Source organism: Falco naumanni, chromosome Z (genome assembly GCF_017639655.2).
Source record: "Falco naumanni isolate bFalNau1 chromosome Z, bFalNau1.pat, whole genome shotgun sequence".
NCBI classification, from domain to species: domain Eukaryota; kingdom Metazoa; phylum Chordata; class Aves; order Falconiformes; family Falconidae; genus Falco; species Falco naumanni.
This window is the reverse complement of record NC_054080.1, coordinates 5,583,521-5,604,595: the sequence shown is the minus strand read 5'-3', so window position 1 is coordinate 5,604,595 and position 21,075 is coordinate 5,583,521. Positions and strand designations below refer to the sequence as shown.

Genomic DNA, 21,075 nt, shown 5'->3' with positions numbered 1-21,075 from the left:
AGGAACATAGATAATTTCTTTTCTCTACAGACTGTAGAAATTCATAAGCAGTACACCCTCTCCGGTACACTGCTGTGTTCTCATGTGGTACTCATAGAACCTTATTCCACACACATATAGTAAAGCACATTCTAAGGGGTTTAAACTTTTCAAGGGAATACGATCAAGATCATACTTAATAACAGCAAAGAAATACAGGAAATAATGAAAAACTACTGTAATTCTGATCTCCAAATGAATTGAACAATGTAACTTTTAAAATTCATATGGAAATCTGACTCAGTGAAGTTGTATTAAATTGCAGGTTCTACAGTAACCTAGATTAAGGAAAAAATGGTATACATCCACATTTTCAGCATGAGCTCACAGCCACAACGAAAATCAAACAAGCATATCAGTCTGGACTTCTACCTGAGCAGTAAGAGCTGGCTCCTTGAGACATTTATACCATTATTTTGACAATACTGATGCAGCCAATAGGAATTTACTCAGTTACAGAAACTGGGTGTTGCTTCTTCAAAGTTAAGCATTGTGCCTGTGAAATAACACCCTCCTTTTTACTGGCCTGATAAAAACAGGCAACATCCAAAACTTCAGAAAGATATTAGTATTTACTGAGATTATAACTGGCAAAGTCTCTTACCGACACAATTGCTGTGATGTTAGCAGGCTTTCCTGTCCTTTCAATTACAAGACGTATAACAGTTGTACTTGTCTCATTAACTACAAATTCTGTTTGTCCACTGAACTTCACTTCTGTTTCTCCAGATGTGAAATGAATGAGTAATGCTAAAAGCAAATAAACTGATGAAGAAGCAGCGGGCATCCCTATAGAAAAAGAAAATAATAATTAGAAATAAATTGTGAATCTAAAATGCGTAAAACATTCCTGGTCGACCTTACCAATCCAGTCAACCCTTCCCAACCCTTAAAATTATATGATTGTCTTGCGAGCTTCAGAAACGAGATGAAAACATGCATGGGTCTCAGCTATAATCAAGTCAGATAGTATAATTATCATCTACATCTAATTATATTTGCATAATTTTCATCTAGTGATTTTCTAGATGTTATTTATCAACTTTTTTCAAGTGGAGGAATAAGTAGCTTCTTCTAAGAAAAAACAGTGACATTGCCACAATTACTTTCATTTTCAACCAACAAATAATTAGCTTAAAGGCTGACAGTTCTATTTCCACTTTCTTTGCTCTTGATTCTCTTTAGAAATAAATATGAATTGGCAGGAAGGGTGAAGGGTTGGATGTTTGCAGTCATCCGATAGACCATCTTCTGACATCTTATGGACCATGAAATGTTCTTAAACATTTGCATATTTACTTGAGATTCTTTTCACTGTTCCTCTTATCTCATGATCCTTCCATGTTTTCTTGTCATGAAGAATCACTCTGGCACATTTTAATGCCATTGTATCCTTTTGTACTGCCAGATTTTTAGTTTTTTACCTCATTCTGCACAATGTTTTCTTTTCTGTTAGGGTAACAAAACTTAAAACTAAGGTGGTTTATTTCACTTACATCAGAGTCGAGTTGTGTAATGCAAAATACAAGTTTAAGCTCCAGTGAAGTTATCAGGTGATGATACTGTGCAAGACACATTTTTAAGAGGCTCTGGCGTGATGAATTAGGAACAGCTGCTATCTTATGCAGAGGCTCATATTGTATAGTGCAGACCAGAACTGAAATCTTGGATGCTGGATGCAGCAGGTTTCTGTCATATGAATCTAAGAAATTTTTGAACAAACCAAGAGAACAAGTTGTGTTCTAAACCCTCAAAAGCATTACATCATGGGTCTTTAATGAAATGTGTTCTTTCAGCAACTTTCTTTTAATCTCTTGTCACTATTTTATTATGTTATCTTTTTTAAATTTCTGTACAAAAGATACAAACAACATTTGTGTAATTATATGTATAAATAAAATGTCACTTTGCTTAAAATTATATCTGCAAGTGCTGTGCTTAGACAAATCTGGTCAATGATGGCTGGATAAACTGTGCAGAATGCATTGCATTAGTATTTGCATGTCAGTAATATTTAAGCTCAGCCACATTTGCAAAGCACTTGTTTTCATTATTTATGAGTGACAGTAAATGAATATTTAGTCATAAATCATCAGTGAAACAGAAAATGTCATGCATATATTGGAAGTTTTCATTTTTTCATAAAGTGTGTGCCAAATTTGTAATCAGGATACACTTGAGGACCATTACAGATACTGAGTGTTTTTTGTGTGCAGTCAGCTTTAATCTTGCACTGAACAGAGAATAAGATAGCCTTCAGACCACTAAAATTAACACAGCTTTAGAAAGACTTCAACACTTTGATGCATCTTACAGTAAATTCTGTGTGGGCAAGGGTTAATTTTATGTTGTGAGGACTTCAAATAAACTGCTTTCAGGCAAGTTACAGAAAAAAATTATCCACAGACATGACATATTAACTAATTATAAGTTGGAAATACAGTCAAGAAAATTATCAGTGTGTCTCAGAATTCCTACAAGCAAAGTGGGATGGCAAAATTAGCTAATTTTAAATACTTGTAATAAAAATGTTCACCTAGCTTTACTGAACATCACAGAGGGAACAGGCAAGCAATGAAATTAAGTGCAAAAAATCAGGACTAACCATTTTCCCTATTAAAACAATACATTTTACAACCTATTTGAACAGTGTTTTGTTATTTCCAGCAAAAATGTCACACAGTAAAATAATTTTGCTGCAGAATTACACATTTACATAAACTTTTCTTACCGCGAACAGTCCTTCAATATATCCATGGCTCTTACTGAGCATGAAATCTGTTACAGACTTTCAGAAGAAATGCTTGATTCCTACTTATCTAATCAGCAATTCTAATGCAGAAAAAGCTGACAGTAGGAAGTGAAGACAAAATATATAAACATAAACCCCCTGGGATTTAAAATTATCAGCATTTCCAAAGCTGATTATATTAACTTGCAAGATGGTTTTGGTTTTTTTTATGTTGAACTGCTCTGAAAAATACAGACCTTCAAGCTGGAAAGAGAACAGTTGTCTAACCTTTGTAAACTGTGGGACAATTACACTGTCTGCAGATGCAGGCATCATCCATACTAAACTGAGGAATTCGTTGACCTTTTCGCTTCAGCTGTTACCTTGTCATAGACTTTGCAAATATCTTCCCACGGTACATCCTTCTAGTAAATAATACTGAAAACATGATCCTTAAGGGCAAGATTACAAAGTTTAGAATTACTTGAATTCTATTACTTCTACTAGAGAGCATTCTAAAACTATAGGATTACCCCTGTGGAACAAGAGAGGTTTCACAATCATACCATCAATTATTTAGCTGGTGTGTATTCTTCCTTGTTACATTATTTGTACTAAGATTTACTTTGCATAGCCTGCCAAAAGTAGTTTTTACTCTGTTTATATAAACGCAATCCTGAAAACCATGATTACTTTGAAAATTTATATAATATGGTAAAAATAACATAAATCAAGACTTAGAGAATGCAGAACAAATTTATTCAAATAGCCAAAAAGGTATTATAGGTCACAGTATTTTACTTCATTAAATAAGAACTCATTTTGTACACTAAATTCCTACATAAATCTACATGGGAACACAATTTGTTCCTTATTAACTGCATTGTATAAAGTTTAGCAGAAACCTTTGCAAGCTCAGGGATTAAAAGATGGCTCTTCCCCATCTCCTTCATCCCAGTATATCACTGGCGAGTTTTTTGTGGGTTTTTTTCCAAATGAAGCTGAAATTCTAGTCCTTGTTCACTGCTAAATTTTGGTAAACTATGCATTTGGTCATAAAACACTCCCCTCTGCTTCAGCTAAGTATTATTGAGTTCAGTTTTTGCAATCCAGAATACTCAGTCAGACTGTAAAATAATTAATGAGTCAAAGTCATTTAAATGCTTTTGAAACAACAATCAGCAATGGAATATTATATGTCTTCAGAGTATGTAAAAGTCAATGGACCAACTATTCTGTTACTGTGTTCTGACTAGAGCCATTTCAAATAATGACTTGTAGTATTGGTGGTAGTTTAAAGCAATGACATACTGAGGCCTAGATGACATTTGTAAGGGGTTTATAATAAAAGTTTCTGGCATAAAACCAAAAGAAAGCACCTCAGAAAAAAAACCCACCACATTCTTCAATAATATAATTTAAAAAAAAGGAAATCTAACTCAGAATTCTGAGTCATGATCCCTAACTGACATTTTCCTTTTAGTCTGTGTCTTATGGCGCTTTCTGAAGTGCATCTGTGTTTCTCCCAAAACCACAGAATTTTAGTGTAGAACCCAGCAGACTATATACTGATTGCACACAGTAATTTCCACAGTAATGTCACAAACTATGTGAGGAATACCATTTCAATCTGTTGCTCAGTTGGAGCCAAGAAGAGATAGGCTTATAAAACTGGCATTTCTTGTAACTGATGGATCACCAGGATTAGCTTGCTTTTTCTGCTTAGTTTCTGGAGCAAATTTCAGATGAAAATGTTAAAGTTTATAAAGAATGAGTGATCTTTTCTGTGAACTTCTGTAAAGAATGAGAAATATTTTCTGCACGTTCTTACACTGGCTTCTATGCTTAATAAATCAAAACCCTTAAGAATGAAAAAAGATATTTTCCTGGCTGTTTTCACTAAAGGGTGAAGGAACCTACAGACTAGTGGCACATGGAGAGATCAAGAAAGGAAATGAAAGGGCTGTGAAAGATTCCAAATCTGAAATGAAGTGAGTGTAGAATGCCAGATACGGAACGGAGAATGGCAAGAGAAAGGGGAGTTCACTAACAAAGCAGCAGATGGAATGAGGTCTTAAGTACCCTGTACCTCAAACTTGCCATGGCTGCCCAGGTGAAGAAACAAGCTGGTATGCTGAAGCAGCACCTCTCGCACCCAGCAGCTGCAACTTGATTACCACCCCTCATCTTCACACAACTCACTGTAGATTTCTAAAGTCCGTGGACACAGCACAGCAGAGCAAGCGTAAAGCCTAGTGCACTTTTCACTGCCTGTCCTTCCCTACTCCCCGTGATTACAAATACCCAGCCAAGTAGAACATTCAAAAACTAGCATGCCTAGTAGTTTGCATTGAGTACAGCATTACAGCCATCAATGGTTGCCAGAGAGAAGTCTATTCACAGCAGAGATGTCAGCACCCAGCAGCATCTTTGGCTGAATACAATGGGAGAGAGATACATGTGCTCTTTCATATGTAAAGAGGAGATTCTCTGTAGTACACAGGAACAGCACAGAGCAAGAAGTTTCACAAGGTTGCTGCCCTTGCTGCACCTGTGTAGAAACGTTAAAAAGACTGCATGTTTTCAGCAGTTTTATTTCAGGCATTCTCAGAACCACTGAAATTTACAACAGCCCAGGAAAACTGCAGGAATTTTAAAAACTTTGATTTACTAAACTTCTTATTTCTATGTTGTCATGACCCCAAATTAAGAGATAAATACTTTATTTCAGACTAAGGGTTTCTTTGCCTCAAAGTTCCCACAGTTCACACATATGCAAAGGAGGACACAACAGCTGTGTATGTAAAACCTAGCACTTTGATAGTAGGTATTACCCAAGTCTGCTCAGTTCGTTGTTCCTTTTTTAGTTTGGGTTTTTTCATTTAGATGTGGGATAAGTAAGTCTCTCATTCCAAGCGAGACTAGAAAAGAGTGTTGCAAAGATACCATTTCAAAACTATGTCCTCCTATATCCTTTTTTTTTGCCTTCAACGTGCTTCAAGGTGGATAAAGCATGAGAATTATAGTAAGTCACTACAAGCACTGCTTTGCTTGCACTCCTGGACTGCACTAATAGTTGCAGCACTTGTGGCAAGAGTCCATCTCACCTATTTCCATGCATGTTATTCAGTGTCACCAGATGTCTTTGCTTCCAGTCTTTCTCTAGTGTTTCCTGTCTTCCACTGCACTACAAAGACATTCCAGGTACCTGCCCATCATCCCGCATCTTATTAACATTGGAAAGTCCTAGCCAAAGCACAAATGCAGACTACTAGGTGCTGAAAATCCCTTGATGCAGCTTTCATTGTCCTAAGTTTTTGGGCTCAGCTGCTTACTTAACTACTCGCTACTGTTGCCATGACAGAACAGCACCGCAGTTCAACCTCAGGTGCTAAGATTTATCTGCATTTCAGATTAATGATGCTAACATCAGTCAATGATTCTCCTGACTGTTTGCTTTCTCACAGTTGCAATATTTTTGAAAGATCTTGTTATCTGTGACAGTCTGTGTCACTGGGAATGGTCAATTTAATGTAACCTGAACACCTCCATACGAAAATTCTTGCTCATTCAATTACGTTCCCTTGAAAAAGGCACAACCATCCAACACAGACATCTCATCCTAAGGAAGAAAAGATGCTTAAAGCTGCCTGCCACTGTATTTGTATTTACTAGTCAGAAAGGTAAATCTATCATCACAGCCAGGAACCAATACTGAAGGTGGTAAATCTGCAAGCCAAAGCCAAGACAGAGGCCTGATGAGAAATCCAAATAATCTCATCCCATTATTAGAGGTCACTGAGAGGTAAAAAGTGTAATAAACCCAGAGTACCCCTTGTAGTTTTTCTGGCAGCTTCTTTTCACTTTGTCAGAAGAATTTGATTGGATTAAAACTATATCCCTAAATTTTGTTCTAGAGCATGTAATCATCACTGGACAACCAACTTTTATATCTTAAGCCAGGTAATGCTAAAGGCTTTCTGAGGTAACTGCCTCTTCTAATTCTGATCAGGGAATGAAGGGCAAAGCTCTAAAGCAGTGTTGAATCCACTGCATCTGTTTGCCAGCAGCCAGCACAGACAACACAAGCCTTTTCTACAAACATCTGCAGTTACCTTATAATTTGCTGGTCAAACAGAGAACCCAGACAATAATTTTGTCTAGCTGCAAGATACAGATTATTTTTACCCAGAGTACCTCTGGTGAAATGACTCGGAGTTATTAAGGTTGCTTTACATGTAGAACAGAGATTGGAGTAAACAAACAGCTGAAATCTACTAATTAACAATGTTAAGAAATACACCGTTAAGAATCTGAATTTGCTTTAATTTGTACTAACAAAACAACACTGATTTCAGTTACAGAACTTCTCATTTATCTCATGCAACTGATAAGAATCTGTCCATATATAGTTCTAACTATACATTGTAAACAAACAGATATTATTTTGGAATAGTTCCACTTAGCATATAGTATAGGTTTAAGCAAAAGGTAAATCTAGTTTTAAGGTCCACACTGGAAAACCTTTTCCATCTATACAGTTCTAATGAAAAGAGCAGATACCTCTCACCAATAGAAATTATTTTACAAGGTTTTCCAGAACCTGAGTCTGGCTTTTTACCTAGACATTTTGCTCCAAGTAGAGCTTGAGACACTATATGGACTCTCATCCTCCCTCAAATGGTTGTTTTCGGGGGTTTTTTGTGGTGTTTCACACACACACACACACAAAAGCAAACAGATTTAAAAAAATAAACAACCAAACAAAACCAAAAGCAAACAACCCACCCATGAAGATACTTAGCACTCCCAACTCATGCTTATTGCAGAAGTAACCACACGACTGAGCCTGCCACAGGATCAGGCTTTTACATAGATGGAACCAGAAATCCAGCTGAGGAAGGTCTGCAGGCTTCAATGAGGAACACCAAGTAATTCTACTTCAGTAAAGATCTGGAGTTTCACAATAATTTCCATTTGTATCTCTACTTCAGAGGTTTCTCACACGTCCTTGACAGTTTTACTTGACATTTTTAGAACTACCATATCTTCAAATATCTAGTACTTGTCCTGAATGAAGTACTGTAGCCTGAATGAATAGCATCTATCGGAAAAAGTAATTACTGGCTTTGGCACTATAGTGGTTATTTCTCTCGTACTTAAAACCAAAAACATAACAACCTGTTTTGCAATAGGGCTTCACACATAATAATCTTGCAAGAAAAAAATAAATGTATGGTATGGAACTGTAAATTACAGCCTTATGGTGGGGATTAGATGGCATTATTTCAGGTATACTGACAGAATAATTATTGCTATCCACAGTAGATTCTTAGAAGTTAACACACATGTATGAGCCAAATAGAATTTTAATGTGTTGCCTAATTATTTGGATAATTCTGTCAGTTATTCTTGAGTTCTATGCATTATTAAACATGAAAATTTAAAACGTATATCAAAATAAGCTTCATTTCTGCAATTAAATGTATTCATTTTTATCAGATTGCAGCAAATGTTGGTTTTATTATTTTTATATTATATTATAGTCCCCCCGAAGACCTTTGTAGAAGTAGAAATATATTTGTATAATTTTTGAGAAGACGGTTAGCATGGGGTCATCACTTTAATCCTTACTGTGAATTAATCTCTTAAATCTGGGCAATCTGTTTTTTAAATAAAACACTTGATAAAGTATTTATGTGGTGAAGAGAACTCCCCAAGCAAAATTTGTTTGGGTTCAGAGACTTCTCACACTACTTTTATCCTGTATTGTGCTTTCCTTGGCTTTCTAAACCTTTTAACCTATGTGACAATTTAATAATCACTATTTAATAATTATAATCATTCCCTTATTAACTGAGTATTTCTTTTCATTCTTCTAAGGCACCCTGTAGTTCAAGACAAGGAAATCTCTTTGTTGATTAGTTATTTAAGACCAGCAACAATAACTATGCTGGAAAGAAAGGTGCTTTGAGAGGATTACACAGAGCTAGTTCTCAACAGCACCAAGCCAAGAGCAGCAAATTACAAACCCAAGTACTTCATTGCATGTAACCAAATTGGCTGGTTGAAATGCTAATTGCCTTTCAGCAGAGCTAAAGGCAGACAGGGGACCCTGTGCTTCAGAGAATGACATGCATTTTTTACCCCACTTCTGTACCATTGTCTTGCTGAGAATTATTCAAAATCTATTCATAAAGGTAGCTCTTTTCCTAACCTTTAAAAATGTGGGAAATTACTAAAGCTCTGACCAATACCTCAGTTCTGTTAGTCTGCCAAACCCATAACAGATGGCTGAATTAAGGCCATGTTAAATCCTTAATGAAGCAAAGCCTGAAACAGTTCAGAGCAGTAACATATTGGACCAGTCCAGGATAAGTGACTGGGGAGAAGGAAGTTTCTTTTGCCATCTGAAAATGAGAATCATAACTGTACCATAACTAATAAATCTATACTAGATACAAAATGAGATAACAAAAAAAAACAACTCTTGGTATATAAAAAATTATTACTATAACACTCTAGAGGAAATTCTGTCCTCAACTGGCTAAAAAATGCACAAACAAAAGCTGCGATGAGCATGGGAATTATCTTCTCTGTTGTTTAAATTTGCCAGAGGAATTTAACCTGTCAAATAAGCCTGTTTAAATAAGTATAACTTCATCTAAATTGCAACCTTGTTTTGGACTTACAAATTATTTCAGTAAAAGGAATTTAAACAACTTTAACTATTTTTACAGGAAATATGCATAAGCCAATATATGAAACAATGTTTTTCATATTTTAAGCCTATTTTAGAACTCCTGGTTTCCAAATTCTTTCCACAAACAGCCATAAGTTCTCATGTATGGTGTAAATTCAATCTTGAAAATGTGTATTGACACAAAATATTTTCCAGTTACATTACTCACTCAAAAATTAGGCAAATGAGGCATGTGTGATTCAATATTTTTTTCCAGAGTAAAAATGTTAGAGTGGGTCCACCTGGAATAAGAGAAATGGCCTCTAACACTGATCCTTCCTGTCAATCGTTTTTTTCTAAGAAACAATAATTTAGCTCCCACCAGATAGACATAATTCTTGAATTTCTGGAACTATGACAAATGCCTACAATCAACAGCAATGGTTCTGTAAGTTTTGATTTGATGATGTAGATGTTATATAGCATCAAAAGTCTTCATACACATTGAAAGAATTCAGATACTGTCTATGCTTACTTCTAGTGAGGAAAAGTGTTATATTCACCATTACATACAGCAGTGACTATACCTAAATTGGAGAGTCTTGTAAAGCTGCAAAGGCAAGCACAGTTTCTACAAATGAGTAAAATCAGTCTGTAGGATTACACATGTAAAAATAGTTATGTATGTGATTATATCTGTAGGAGGTGAAGGCCTATTACTCCCTGAGAAATTTCACGTTCTTTGTATTTCTTGCCTACCTACATTTTTGTACTTCTTAGTGAACAACCAAACTGACCCAATACCAAGAACAAACTGGAAGAGGCTGGCCAAGAAAGAAAAAAAAATAATCAAAGATCAGGGTTATCCAGCAATAAAATGCAGCTAAATTGCATCAGATAATCTATCTCAAATAACAGAAGTCAGATATACAACTTATGGTTTTGATGATTCCAAAACCACCTGAGGCTAAAAAACTTCAAATGTAGTTGAGATAAAGTTTAAATCTCCCTTTCTTTGAAGTGTGATGGAAAGGCATACTTTTCCATCAAGTTTTCCATGAAACATTCTAAAATTTTAATTTTGTTTAGCTTATAGAACACTGTTATACACTGTTAAAAATTCAGTAATTAGTAATCATCTCATGGTTACCATGTTATGTAACAGTATCAAAGGTGATTTGTGGCTCGTCAATATTCTTCTCCCAAACTGCCATAAACTGTTTGTATCCCATGACTAAGATCCTTACAGACCTCTGTAGTAGTATTCTTCTTTAGTGCTGTACATTGAAGTTTTATGCTTTCATAGGTTTTCCAATAGTTCAGTTTCAGCCATCATACTCACATGTTAAGTAAAATATGCACGTAAGCTTTTGCAGACTTAAGCACTCTTAATTTTTTTTAAAAGGAATTCCAAAAGTAATTAAAAAACCCTGGAAGAAAGTAAGTTTAAATAACAAAATTTAATGTATATTAGAGGTTTTAGTAACAGATTATGACTTTAGACCTGATTCTGAAAACTTAATTTAAATAAAACTCATAACAATTTCCAAGGAAAATATTGCACTGTAGGTTTGAATGCATAAGGATCAATCTCATTCACTAGTATCAACTCTTTACAACTCTTCCAGTATTATTTTCAGGTTAAAAGTGCTGACAGCACAAATAAACTGCCCAGCACTAGTTCTCTCAAAAGCAAATATGATTTTCCCCATTAATTTCCATGTGACCAGGAACAGAGCACAATTACAAGCAAATAAGCATGTGCTCCCATTATGGATGTTAATTAGTTCACTTAGCTACAAATTTGGTAAATACCATTGATTTCTTCATGTAAAGCTATTAAAACACAGAAGTGTATTAGAAAGCTAGGAAAGCACAAAACTCTATGTTAGAAATCATTAACAACATAAATACTAGTAATAACAATAAATCAGAAATTAAAAATTGAACACCCTTGAAATATGTTAGCTTTTACATTATCAAATATTTGGCCATTTCAATTCTAATCCTAATATGCCACAATTTATTTGCTCAGGAATCTGGTTCTCCTTTCCACATGAAAACACTGAATACATTTTGTAGTAGAAAGCTTGTTTTAAGCTTAAGGGACAGATAGACTAAATATATCACATTTTACCTTCAGTTATTAAACTGCCCTGGCAGATTCTCAAAGTGTTTAGTATTTAACTGAAAGACTCATTCTAGATGTGTGCAAAGTTTATCAGAAGAAACGCTTTTGGCTTCTATGGAATGAATAAATTTTTTTTAAAGTCACATGTTATTTCACATTCACACTATAAAGCAATTATAGACTCATTAAAAAACAATGACTGATGTTTGGCAAGCACTCTCGTATACATTTGATCTTAACTTTATCTGGGCTAGCCAGGGTGAATTATGCAATATCTTATACAAAATCAGCATATCACATGCAAGAAGCACAGGCAGTATTTCCAATTGTAATCACTTACATGTCATATTTTAATTATTAGCATGTTTTAAAATCCTTATCCAATGATGATTTGAAAAATTCATTCCTACTTTTAATTCCCTCTCCTCTACAATACACAATGCATACGCAGCTCCTCCACTTCTTTTATTTTCACCTAATTTAAACAGTCAAATTAATATTTTGTGCATTTTTTAGTTAAAAATTGCTAGCTAGGACACTTCAGACTGAGTTTCATCCTGATATGATCCCCTCAGAGTAGGATTTTGCATTGGAAAGACTATTGTCTCCACCTGCTCTCTGCAGAGCAGAAAGAGGAGCTGCTGGAACAACAGAAACCTTAGCAGACTCTTAGTATCCAGCAGCCACTCACGGGTGAGCGACACGCTCGCTGCCTTGCTGCGGGTTAAACCCTGTCCCTGCTGCAACAGGTGCTGCTGGCAGAACCCTCGAGCTGGACAGTGAACACCTCTGCAGCTGATACAGGATGCTTCCATAGCAACTACCACTTCAAACAGCGAGACAGCAAACCTACCTAGACCCGGGGACATGGACATCCGCGTCTTCTGGACTCAGCCCGCCGCTTGCACGCTCTCTGTCACTCACGCATTATGCATTCCCCTCTCCTACTCCTCCCTCCGCTCCACACACTCTCCTCCCTCTCCTGACTCCTGCTGCCTTCCTACTGCTGTGAAGATAAAAGGGGGTGGGATGGAAAAGGACAAAATTTTTTTCAACCCCAGCAATTGCCCTTGCACTGCTGGCGTTCAGATAGAGTTAGCCCCTCGAGTCTGCCTCAGCAGTTCTTCCACTTAGCTAGGACCACACTGTTTTATTACTGGAGGCAGCAAAACTGGCAGGTTTTATTAAGTGGATTATGACAGATTTTGGATTCAAGTCCCCAATTGCACCAAGACATGCAGCTCATCTTAATTCACAGCTAGCTATTCAGTGCTCAGCAGGGAGAAACAACTTCCAATGCTAGATCAAGTGTTCTGGACTAAGTAATTTCTCTAACTAACATCAAATTCACATTTTATGGTCACCACCATTTCAAACAAACCCTGAGCAACAGCCAGAGATACAAAGACACAAGGTGGCACTTGGATCTTCCCAGTATTGGCCCATAATCTCCCCAGTGGTAAACAAGTGTCAGAATTCCTACTTATCCAATAAATGTTGATACATCTAAGCACTAAGATATAGAAAACACTGAATTTTGAGAGAATTTCACTTGGTCCCATTTACACAGGCTTCACTGTATCTCCAGAACCTGTGAGATGGCTACTAGATTTTACAAAGTGGAAATGCTATTGCAGAAGCAGCAGTAGCACAATACCATGTGGCTGAATCCCATAAGATCCATTAACACTCCCTGCCACTCTCATACAAACTGAAACCATTCTATCAAATTTTTAAAAAGCATCGACTCCAACTCCAAGGAAGTTGAACTGCCAATACATTCCTAGTCTACAAAGCACACAACCACATGCCAGGTACTTTGAGTTTGCTGGATCCTGTCTTTTTTTTTTTTTTTTTTTTTGGTCCCGAACCCTCACACTGCTCTGTCAAAACAGTACTCCTAAGCAGCTCAAAAATATCATGCCTCTGACACAACTTCATGCAAAAGTAATGTAACAAGCAACTTGCATCTAACATGACACCTGACAGGCACATTTTTTAAACTCCTGCATTGCTTATTAGTATTGAATACACAGAATCTATTGTAAATGCCTATTTTAATACGGATTAACATTTAAGTATTTAGAAACAACTCCAAATATAACTCTAGCCATTTTAGATATTAATACTCCCAGCTTTATTTCACAGACAGCACATTCACAGAAAGGGTGGAAGGAAATGTTCAGCACAAAATAGAATCCTGCCCCAAATGAAAGCAAAATGATTTTTACTTTTGCTATAATTTACTGAGAAGTCATGCATTTCAAATGAGTTTCCTTTGCTTTGTTTTTAAATTATTTGGAACATATGGAAAAAGCAATCACAGAGACTGCTTGATAGAAGTCACAGAGAGGAAGCATTGATTCTGCTAAGGCTAATACAGTCTTTGCATATAGAAGGAAGGAATACAGTGCAGAAGCATTAGGGCAAAAAAAAAAAAAAAGACAGGATTTAGAAGACTATGCCTTGAGAAGGCATTAGCCTGGACACCGCATCAATACTGTGTTGCATTACAGAGATGACAATTCAGGAATAATGTAAACAAACAGGAAAAGGCAAAGATGCTAGAGAATTATGAAAGGTTTAAAAAATTACTTAGTAAAAGACTCAAAGACTTGAAGAAGTATTCTACTTCTAAAAGTACAAACAGCGTTTCAAAACTAGAAAGCATTCCACCTAATTGCAGCCTCCAGTCTAACCTCATCACACAGTAGGATGGGATGAACTACCTCTAAGAAGTGCTTTTTTCTCCTCTCTGACTCAATGGGGAGTCCAAATGACTATTTTAGACTACTGCCTATCTTTTGGATAATGGCATTAGGTAATGTCAGGTAAGATCAGTCTCTGTATTTACTCTGTATACAGCTACAGAGAAAAGAAATGTTGATAAGTAAAAATCTGCAGTATACCAGATAAAGGTATAGATGACCTAATATGCAGACACAAAAGTGCACATCAATAATCACATCATAATCAGATTCTACTCCAGATCCTAAGAGTGAAAGAAATAATCCACTGGAATGACTCACCAAACATTATAATAAAATATTTCTCTTTTTCAAAAACACAGGTGTTCTTTTTTCTTCCAAAAAGCCATGCTGTGCACTTAAAAAGAATTCAGGTAGATGTGTACAATAATCTGTATTATTATCTACATTTTTTGATCAAGACTTTATTATGCATTATTCCCATGCACCAGCTCCAGTTTTTCTGTACTGAAAAGAGAGCAAGAAGCAGTCCTTCAAAGGCCCACACTATTACCTGCTGAATTTTACATTAGACAGAACATATTTTATGAGCGTGACAGATTAGTAGTATGTTTTTCAACACCATACGGTTACTATTTTTCTGTCTCAGCCTCACAATCTAGACCCTGTATTGTTTTTCCTCTCTGGATCAACAGACGGAAAGGGTACTTGAGGTATAAAATTCTTCTTATCACTTATTCCGTAATGTTGTTTCAGCTTAGATAAAATACTTCCTGTTATCCTTTTGTCATCCAGTTTCTGTGGGAGGTCTGGCTCCCACCAACAGCTATCAAGCTGCTCAGTATCAGAGGGCTGCCTTAGTCATCAGTTCTCAGTTAAGCAGACCTGAGCACATTAAATGTTGCTAATTACTGTGCTAGAAAACACAGGAAAAGTCAGAACTCAGACTTGGGCTCACAGATTCACATGGCTGTCTTCATGGTGTCTTTCCACAAAACTACATTCAGATCCAAAATGAGTGTAGCTTTTGCTGCTCTCTCCCACTCAACATGCGGTACCTCCATTTTTTCTCCCAACCCCTGAGGATTTCTCAATTACTTTTTTTTTCATTATCATCATACCACTCTAGAGTCCTGTGCTTCCCTTTGTTACAGATGAGGATGAGACAGAGCTCCCATGGGATTTTTGTCAATGGTGGTCTTCAGCTGGCTGGAAGGTTGTTGGTAATTGACATGGGACACTCCATACATACTTTTAACAACTCAGCATGTTGCCCACACAGCACTCTCACCCCTTGCAAACATCAGGGATAAACAATCAGGCCTGGTACTGGACCTACAATAGATCTGGCATTGCACAGAACTATGCCTCCAGGTCAGCCTTGACTTCTCTTTTCAACCAAAGCAGTAAATAAGGTGTACTAAGTATACCCCTCAGTTCTTTGTTTGTTTGGATTTCCTTTGTTTTGGATTCATTAAAACTCTGCAAGTTAAAAATGGCTCTGCTGCAAGTAAACCAATATTGAAAGCAGCAGCAATAGAATCAATGGCCTCTGGTTTGTTTGTTTGTTTTGAAATCTTGCCTTTTCCTTTTGTTGGCATCATCTGAAAGGAAAGACCAGGGAAGAGGGAGTAAGAAGAAGAACAAATCCCTGAGAAAGAAAGCAGGACTTAAAGGAGCAAGAAAAAAAAAATCCAAGGGGCATCAGAAGGGAGTATTTTCTCTTCTTATTTACATTTTTGTTTCTGTTAAGGAAGATTGCTCTGTTGTATGACGGCCTCATGATTTTTCAATCACAGGTACTGCAATCTTAATCTACTAATATTAGAAAACAAAAATAAATGTTGATCATAAAATTTTCTTAACACTCATAAATGCTTTTCACATGTGGCATCCAAGCTTCAAAACTATGGGCTAATCACTTATTCCAAGCATCAAACAAGGAGATTCTGAGAATTTTTAAATTTTGGTCTTGCACAGATGTCCACATTGCCTTATCAGGCAACTTTTCCGGTACTTCAGCTGAAGCAGATTGAACTACTCAGAATGAGGAATATTACACACATAGATAGCTCTTTCATAGATCAACCCTTAATCAAAATACACACAAGTAAACTTTACTTCTTTCCTATTTATCAGTGAATCACTTCCAATATGACATAACACTTCAGAAACACGTAACTTCCATCAGGCTATGTTCTGATTAGTTCTAGTGTATGAGCAGAATACTGAGGCTGCTCTTGCTCCTCTCTTCACAGAATAATTGACAAGATACAGCTGATTTTCTTGCAAGAAATTCACTTGGATTTGGTAGCTTTTGGATTCTTTTTCAACAATGATCGATGGTGGTGACTGTTTCTGCAAGGCAGACCATTTTTAAGAACATTACAAACCACCACAAGCACTTATAGAGGTGTGTTCATCACCTCAGAGCCTGACTAGCCTGCATTACTAGGCTTCTGACCACCATCCGATAGCAGCTTATCATCAAGTTTGTGTTGTCTGTTCTTCAAAATGTGAAATGAGATTTCTGACCATTTTCCTGTTGCCATATAGCTGCACTCTCTGGAGACTTCTTTTCAGCTACCCCATGCTGAAGAAATGCAGAACCACTGTCAGGTGTCACACAATGCCTCTTCAGTAGTACCAGTCATCTGCACTACTCTCTTTCCTGAACTGCTCACACCCTTCTGGATGGGCTGGGGATGTTTCAATATTAAAATTTTGAATTTACTGCATAGCTTCCTGATGAATAAACAAACACATGCAAGAAGGAGCACAAAGCAGACAAACAGGACGAATAATCTGAGAACACTGAATGATAGAATTTGAGTATTATGCTTTTGACCCAGTGGTTTAAGCCAGACTGACTGATGTGTATATGTATGTAGATAAATTCAGGTTTTGATCCTCTATTTTTCAGAGATGTTTAGGATTTAAGAAACTGCAAAATTAGAACTTCCAAGCATATTGTGCTCTTTTTCAATGGAAAAACATTAATTTGCATATGCTTCCTGTGATCAGCTTGGCAAAGGTTAACCTCTAATTATGGTAGAGCTCCTTATTTGTACACTGATAAAGTATGCTGGTGTTAATATTTAAAAAGAGCTTTTAACAGAAATAAATGAAGTGTTCCTATTATCAGGAAAAAAGTAAATGTTCCCTAGTATCTGCTTGTGAAAGGCTGCTATATTTTAACACACATTACAGCAGAAATGCTATTCATATAATCATAAACTTTTTATTACTGAACTTAGCTACACATTTGAGAAGATTCACAAAACGAGATGACTTTTAGACAATGTTAATATGTTCAAGTGTCAAAAATTGAACAAATCAATGAGAAAATAACTTGTTTCAACTTATGGCATCTCAGATTTGGTTGATCAAGCTCTAGTGTGCAATTACGACAAAATTTCTGTCATTTTATGTCATTATAATGACACAAAAAGAATGCCACCTCTGAAGAGACGGTTTGGTCTTACAGTGTTCAGTGGCCTCTTTCAAACCACAATGGATTCTTACTGCCTTGTAGGTCACATGGAGAAACAGCAAGATGAGAAGTTGGCAAGAATTGTCTGCCTGATCCTCTTATGCAGTTATTGTTGCTAAATAAAGTTGCAGTCTTGTTTCTTTCAATCAGGTCTGTCCAGCTCTTCATTGGTGGTATGTCACTGGCAACATAGATAGCATGCAGCAAATCAGAAGCCTTCTCACAAAACATCCATAAAAACACACACCTTCAGAGCATGTCAAGCACTAGATACTGTAAATTCAAAAAGAATTCTTACCCAAAAGAGCATTTTTCTGAAGGTAATATAAAATATAAAGATTAAGAACTCTCCCTTACATCTAGATTGCTCTCAATTTCAAAGTCCTCAAAAAGTATTTCAGGCTAATAAAGACAAAAGCAAAAGGGTTCCAGCTGCTGCATACAACTTAATCTGCCTTCCCAATTCACAGATAGGGATTGTGTTTTCTTCCTTTCGAATGAGGAGAAAAACTACTTGGAAACACAAGTAACTTATGTTTTCCACCTGAAGAGTTGACTCTTTTCTGGAATTCTTTAAGTGAAGCATTGAAGCGTTTATTCATTTGTTGCTTACTTTTCCCCCTGAGACCAGAGTTATTACTTGAGTAAATGCAAAATTAAGTACCCACAATAAATGTAAGCTTCCAATGGAAAGCTGTAAGGCCAGAATTTCTGTCTCAGAGGTAACTATCCTCCATGTTTATCAATCTATTGTCCTGGCTGTAGAGAATCCGGGTATCCATCCTTGATGTAGAATTGCGTCTACCAAGGGGCACTGGGAACATCTCAGCATTCTGATGATGAGACAGTGGTCCTGGGGACTGGCACGTAGAGGAAAAAGAATCTGACAGCTGCTAATGCAGAGAATAACACACACTCTTCTCAGAGTTGGTCTGCAAGGGAAAAAGATGCAGCTACTTCCAATACATCTGCTTTCAGTTTCATTTACATTTTGTCCTGAACAAAATCTAAGGCCTTCAGAATTTCCTTCTCTTAATGTAATGCTTGCTCTGCAACAGTTTTAAGCTAATGAAATAACTGTAAACCATTATTTTTCATTATCTTTTTAAAATGTGATGTCTATGAAGTTACGTGTTTATTGTCTCCCTCTTCCCTGTGACACCTGAAACTTGAGCACATTATATGCAAAATCAAACAACTTGATTATGTTATATTGCAAAGCACTCTAAAACACCTGCACATAAAAGTTCTATACATGATTTGTTATTCATTATCTAGGTATTGCAGAAGGCCACATTAATGCAGTAACGTCACTTGCTATAAAAATATTCCTAGAAAAACATAACCCACATAACACTACCATGAAACACACTTTCACACAGCCTTCTTAAATTTATGACATTGCAAATCAAAAGCAAGAGGTGGTTCAGCCAAGAAATAAAAATCTTCCATGAGAAAGTGATATACGAAGGAGAAAGCACTGAAATGCATCTTTAGGGTATACAGTATAAATCATTAAACCCCATATTGTTTAAAATGTGTGTAAGATCAGCTAACTTCATTTTTTAAAGCTGTTTCCAGTTTATGCCCACCATGTGTGGTGCTTCCCTGTGGTTTGTTATTTTACTTCAATGGCAAAGGGAGGAAACCAACAAAGCTCAGTAACCATACTGCATAGCACAATGTAACCATGGAAGCATTTGTCCACTTGTCAGAGACTCTCCAGAACGATTCAGCCATTCATTTCATTGAATCAATATTGAAGCTTTTAAGATTTATTACTTGAGGGTGGAAGAAAACTAATAAAACAAATTCCTTGTTGCCTCCCATTAAATACATCTTGTCACAGTAGGCATATTAATAGCTTGTAAACACTTTACTGGTGTCGTGTGGGTTATGTTACTGTCCCTACTTATGGAGGGATTACTCATAATGTATTTGCATTAACATGCCTGATACTCACTGAAAGAACTTAAAGGTTTCTGACACATTCTGCTGTATAGAAGCTGAATCAAATAGAAAGACAAAAGTTGTAAGAAAATAGGGGTGGAGGGAATCTGTTTTAAAATTCATGAAAATGCTCCCATCAAAGAGTTTCTATGTCTACTAGATCACTCTCTTATTTATGTCATAAACTGAACATTTGCAATCAGACCTTAAATGCTAAAAAAAGTTGAATGGGATGATTTATTTTACAAGTACTTTCATATTTGATAAAATATGCTATAATTATCTAAAAATTACAAAGATAAAGGCAAAACTGAAACCAGCGTTTTGTACAAAAAAAACCCCATTTCTTAAGCTATATACTGATAAATATTCTAGATTGCAAATAGCTATAGTACATGGTGAATATTTCTTTCTTTTAAAATCAGCTTTATATTGAAAAATTGAAAGCAAAAATAGCAAGATGCTTACAATTACAGTACCATTCCTAATATCAGGAGCAGAGAGTGTTAATTCAACACTTTCATTTACACTTGCATGCCATCACAGATGAAAATTGAAGGCATCTTAAATACACAGTTCAAATACTTATCAATATAGTAGGTTGTGAATGCCACACCTGCTCACATATTAAAGCTTTTCAAGACTCTGAATCAGATCTTTTACCATGACAGCCTCCTTGCTCCTGCTTCCACTCCCTTCTGCTATTCCTCTCTCCCTTTTGTGAAAGCTGTTCGGCATACCCCACTATTCCAGCTGTAAGGAGCTTAAAACAAAGGATGAAAGTAATACTAGGATATTCCAGACAACACCCTCGCTTGCCTATAGGCCTCTCTTCACGTGGGAAGAACAGTAGAAGGGTAGAAGAAGAGGCTGCAGAGCTGACATGATTGCATGTGTGTATCGGGGCCAGCATAAGGGCACTTTCCCACTCAGTGGAATGACATCAAAGGACTCTTTGCCAGTGAAAGCTTCTGTCAGTTGTAGCTATAGGTAGCAACATACCAATACAAAATACACCTGCAGTAAAAACTCGCATGCTGGTGGGCTTGTAAGGGTGAATTACTGGTACCAAGGAGGCCAAAGAAAGCTTCTGCCTCAGCTGAAATCCCAATACTTAAAAAACACCATATAACATCCAGCTCCTTCTTGTGGTAGAGAAACTATCAAAATCCTTAAGCTTTTTATTTCCAAAATTAAGAAGAGCTTACGAGAGTGGCAAAAAGCCAGTATTCTACAATCAAGAAAAAAAACTGAATAAACATGCATCTTGGTGCAATAACATAGTAAAAATTCAGTCAGAAACAAAATAAAAAATAAATCAGTATACAGATTATAGAAAAG

The 21,075-nt window shown here is 36.4% G+C and overlaps 1 protein-coding gene across 1 annotated transcript in view; it reads right to left on the bottom strand.

Moving 5' to 3' along the window:
* The window catches only part of ADGRV1 (adhesion G protein-coupled receptor V1), a 292,864-nt gene extending 280,336 nt beyond the window's left edge, over positions 1–12,528 (bottom strand). Inside the window, exons 1-2 of the mRNA XM_040578910.1 lie at positions 12,437–12,528; positions 644–828 (exon numbers count right to left, since the gene is read on the bottom strand). Coding sequence (XP_040434844.1) covers positions 644–828; positions 12,437–12,458 — 207 coding nt within the window. The 5' untranslated portion in view covers positions 12,459–12,528. The remainder of the gene's footprint in view (positions 1–643; positions 829–12,436) is intronic.
* Positions 12,529–21,075: the final 8,547 nt, after the last annotated feature.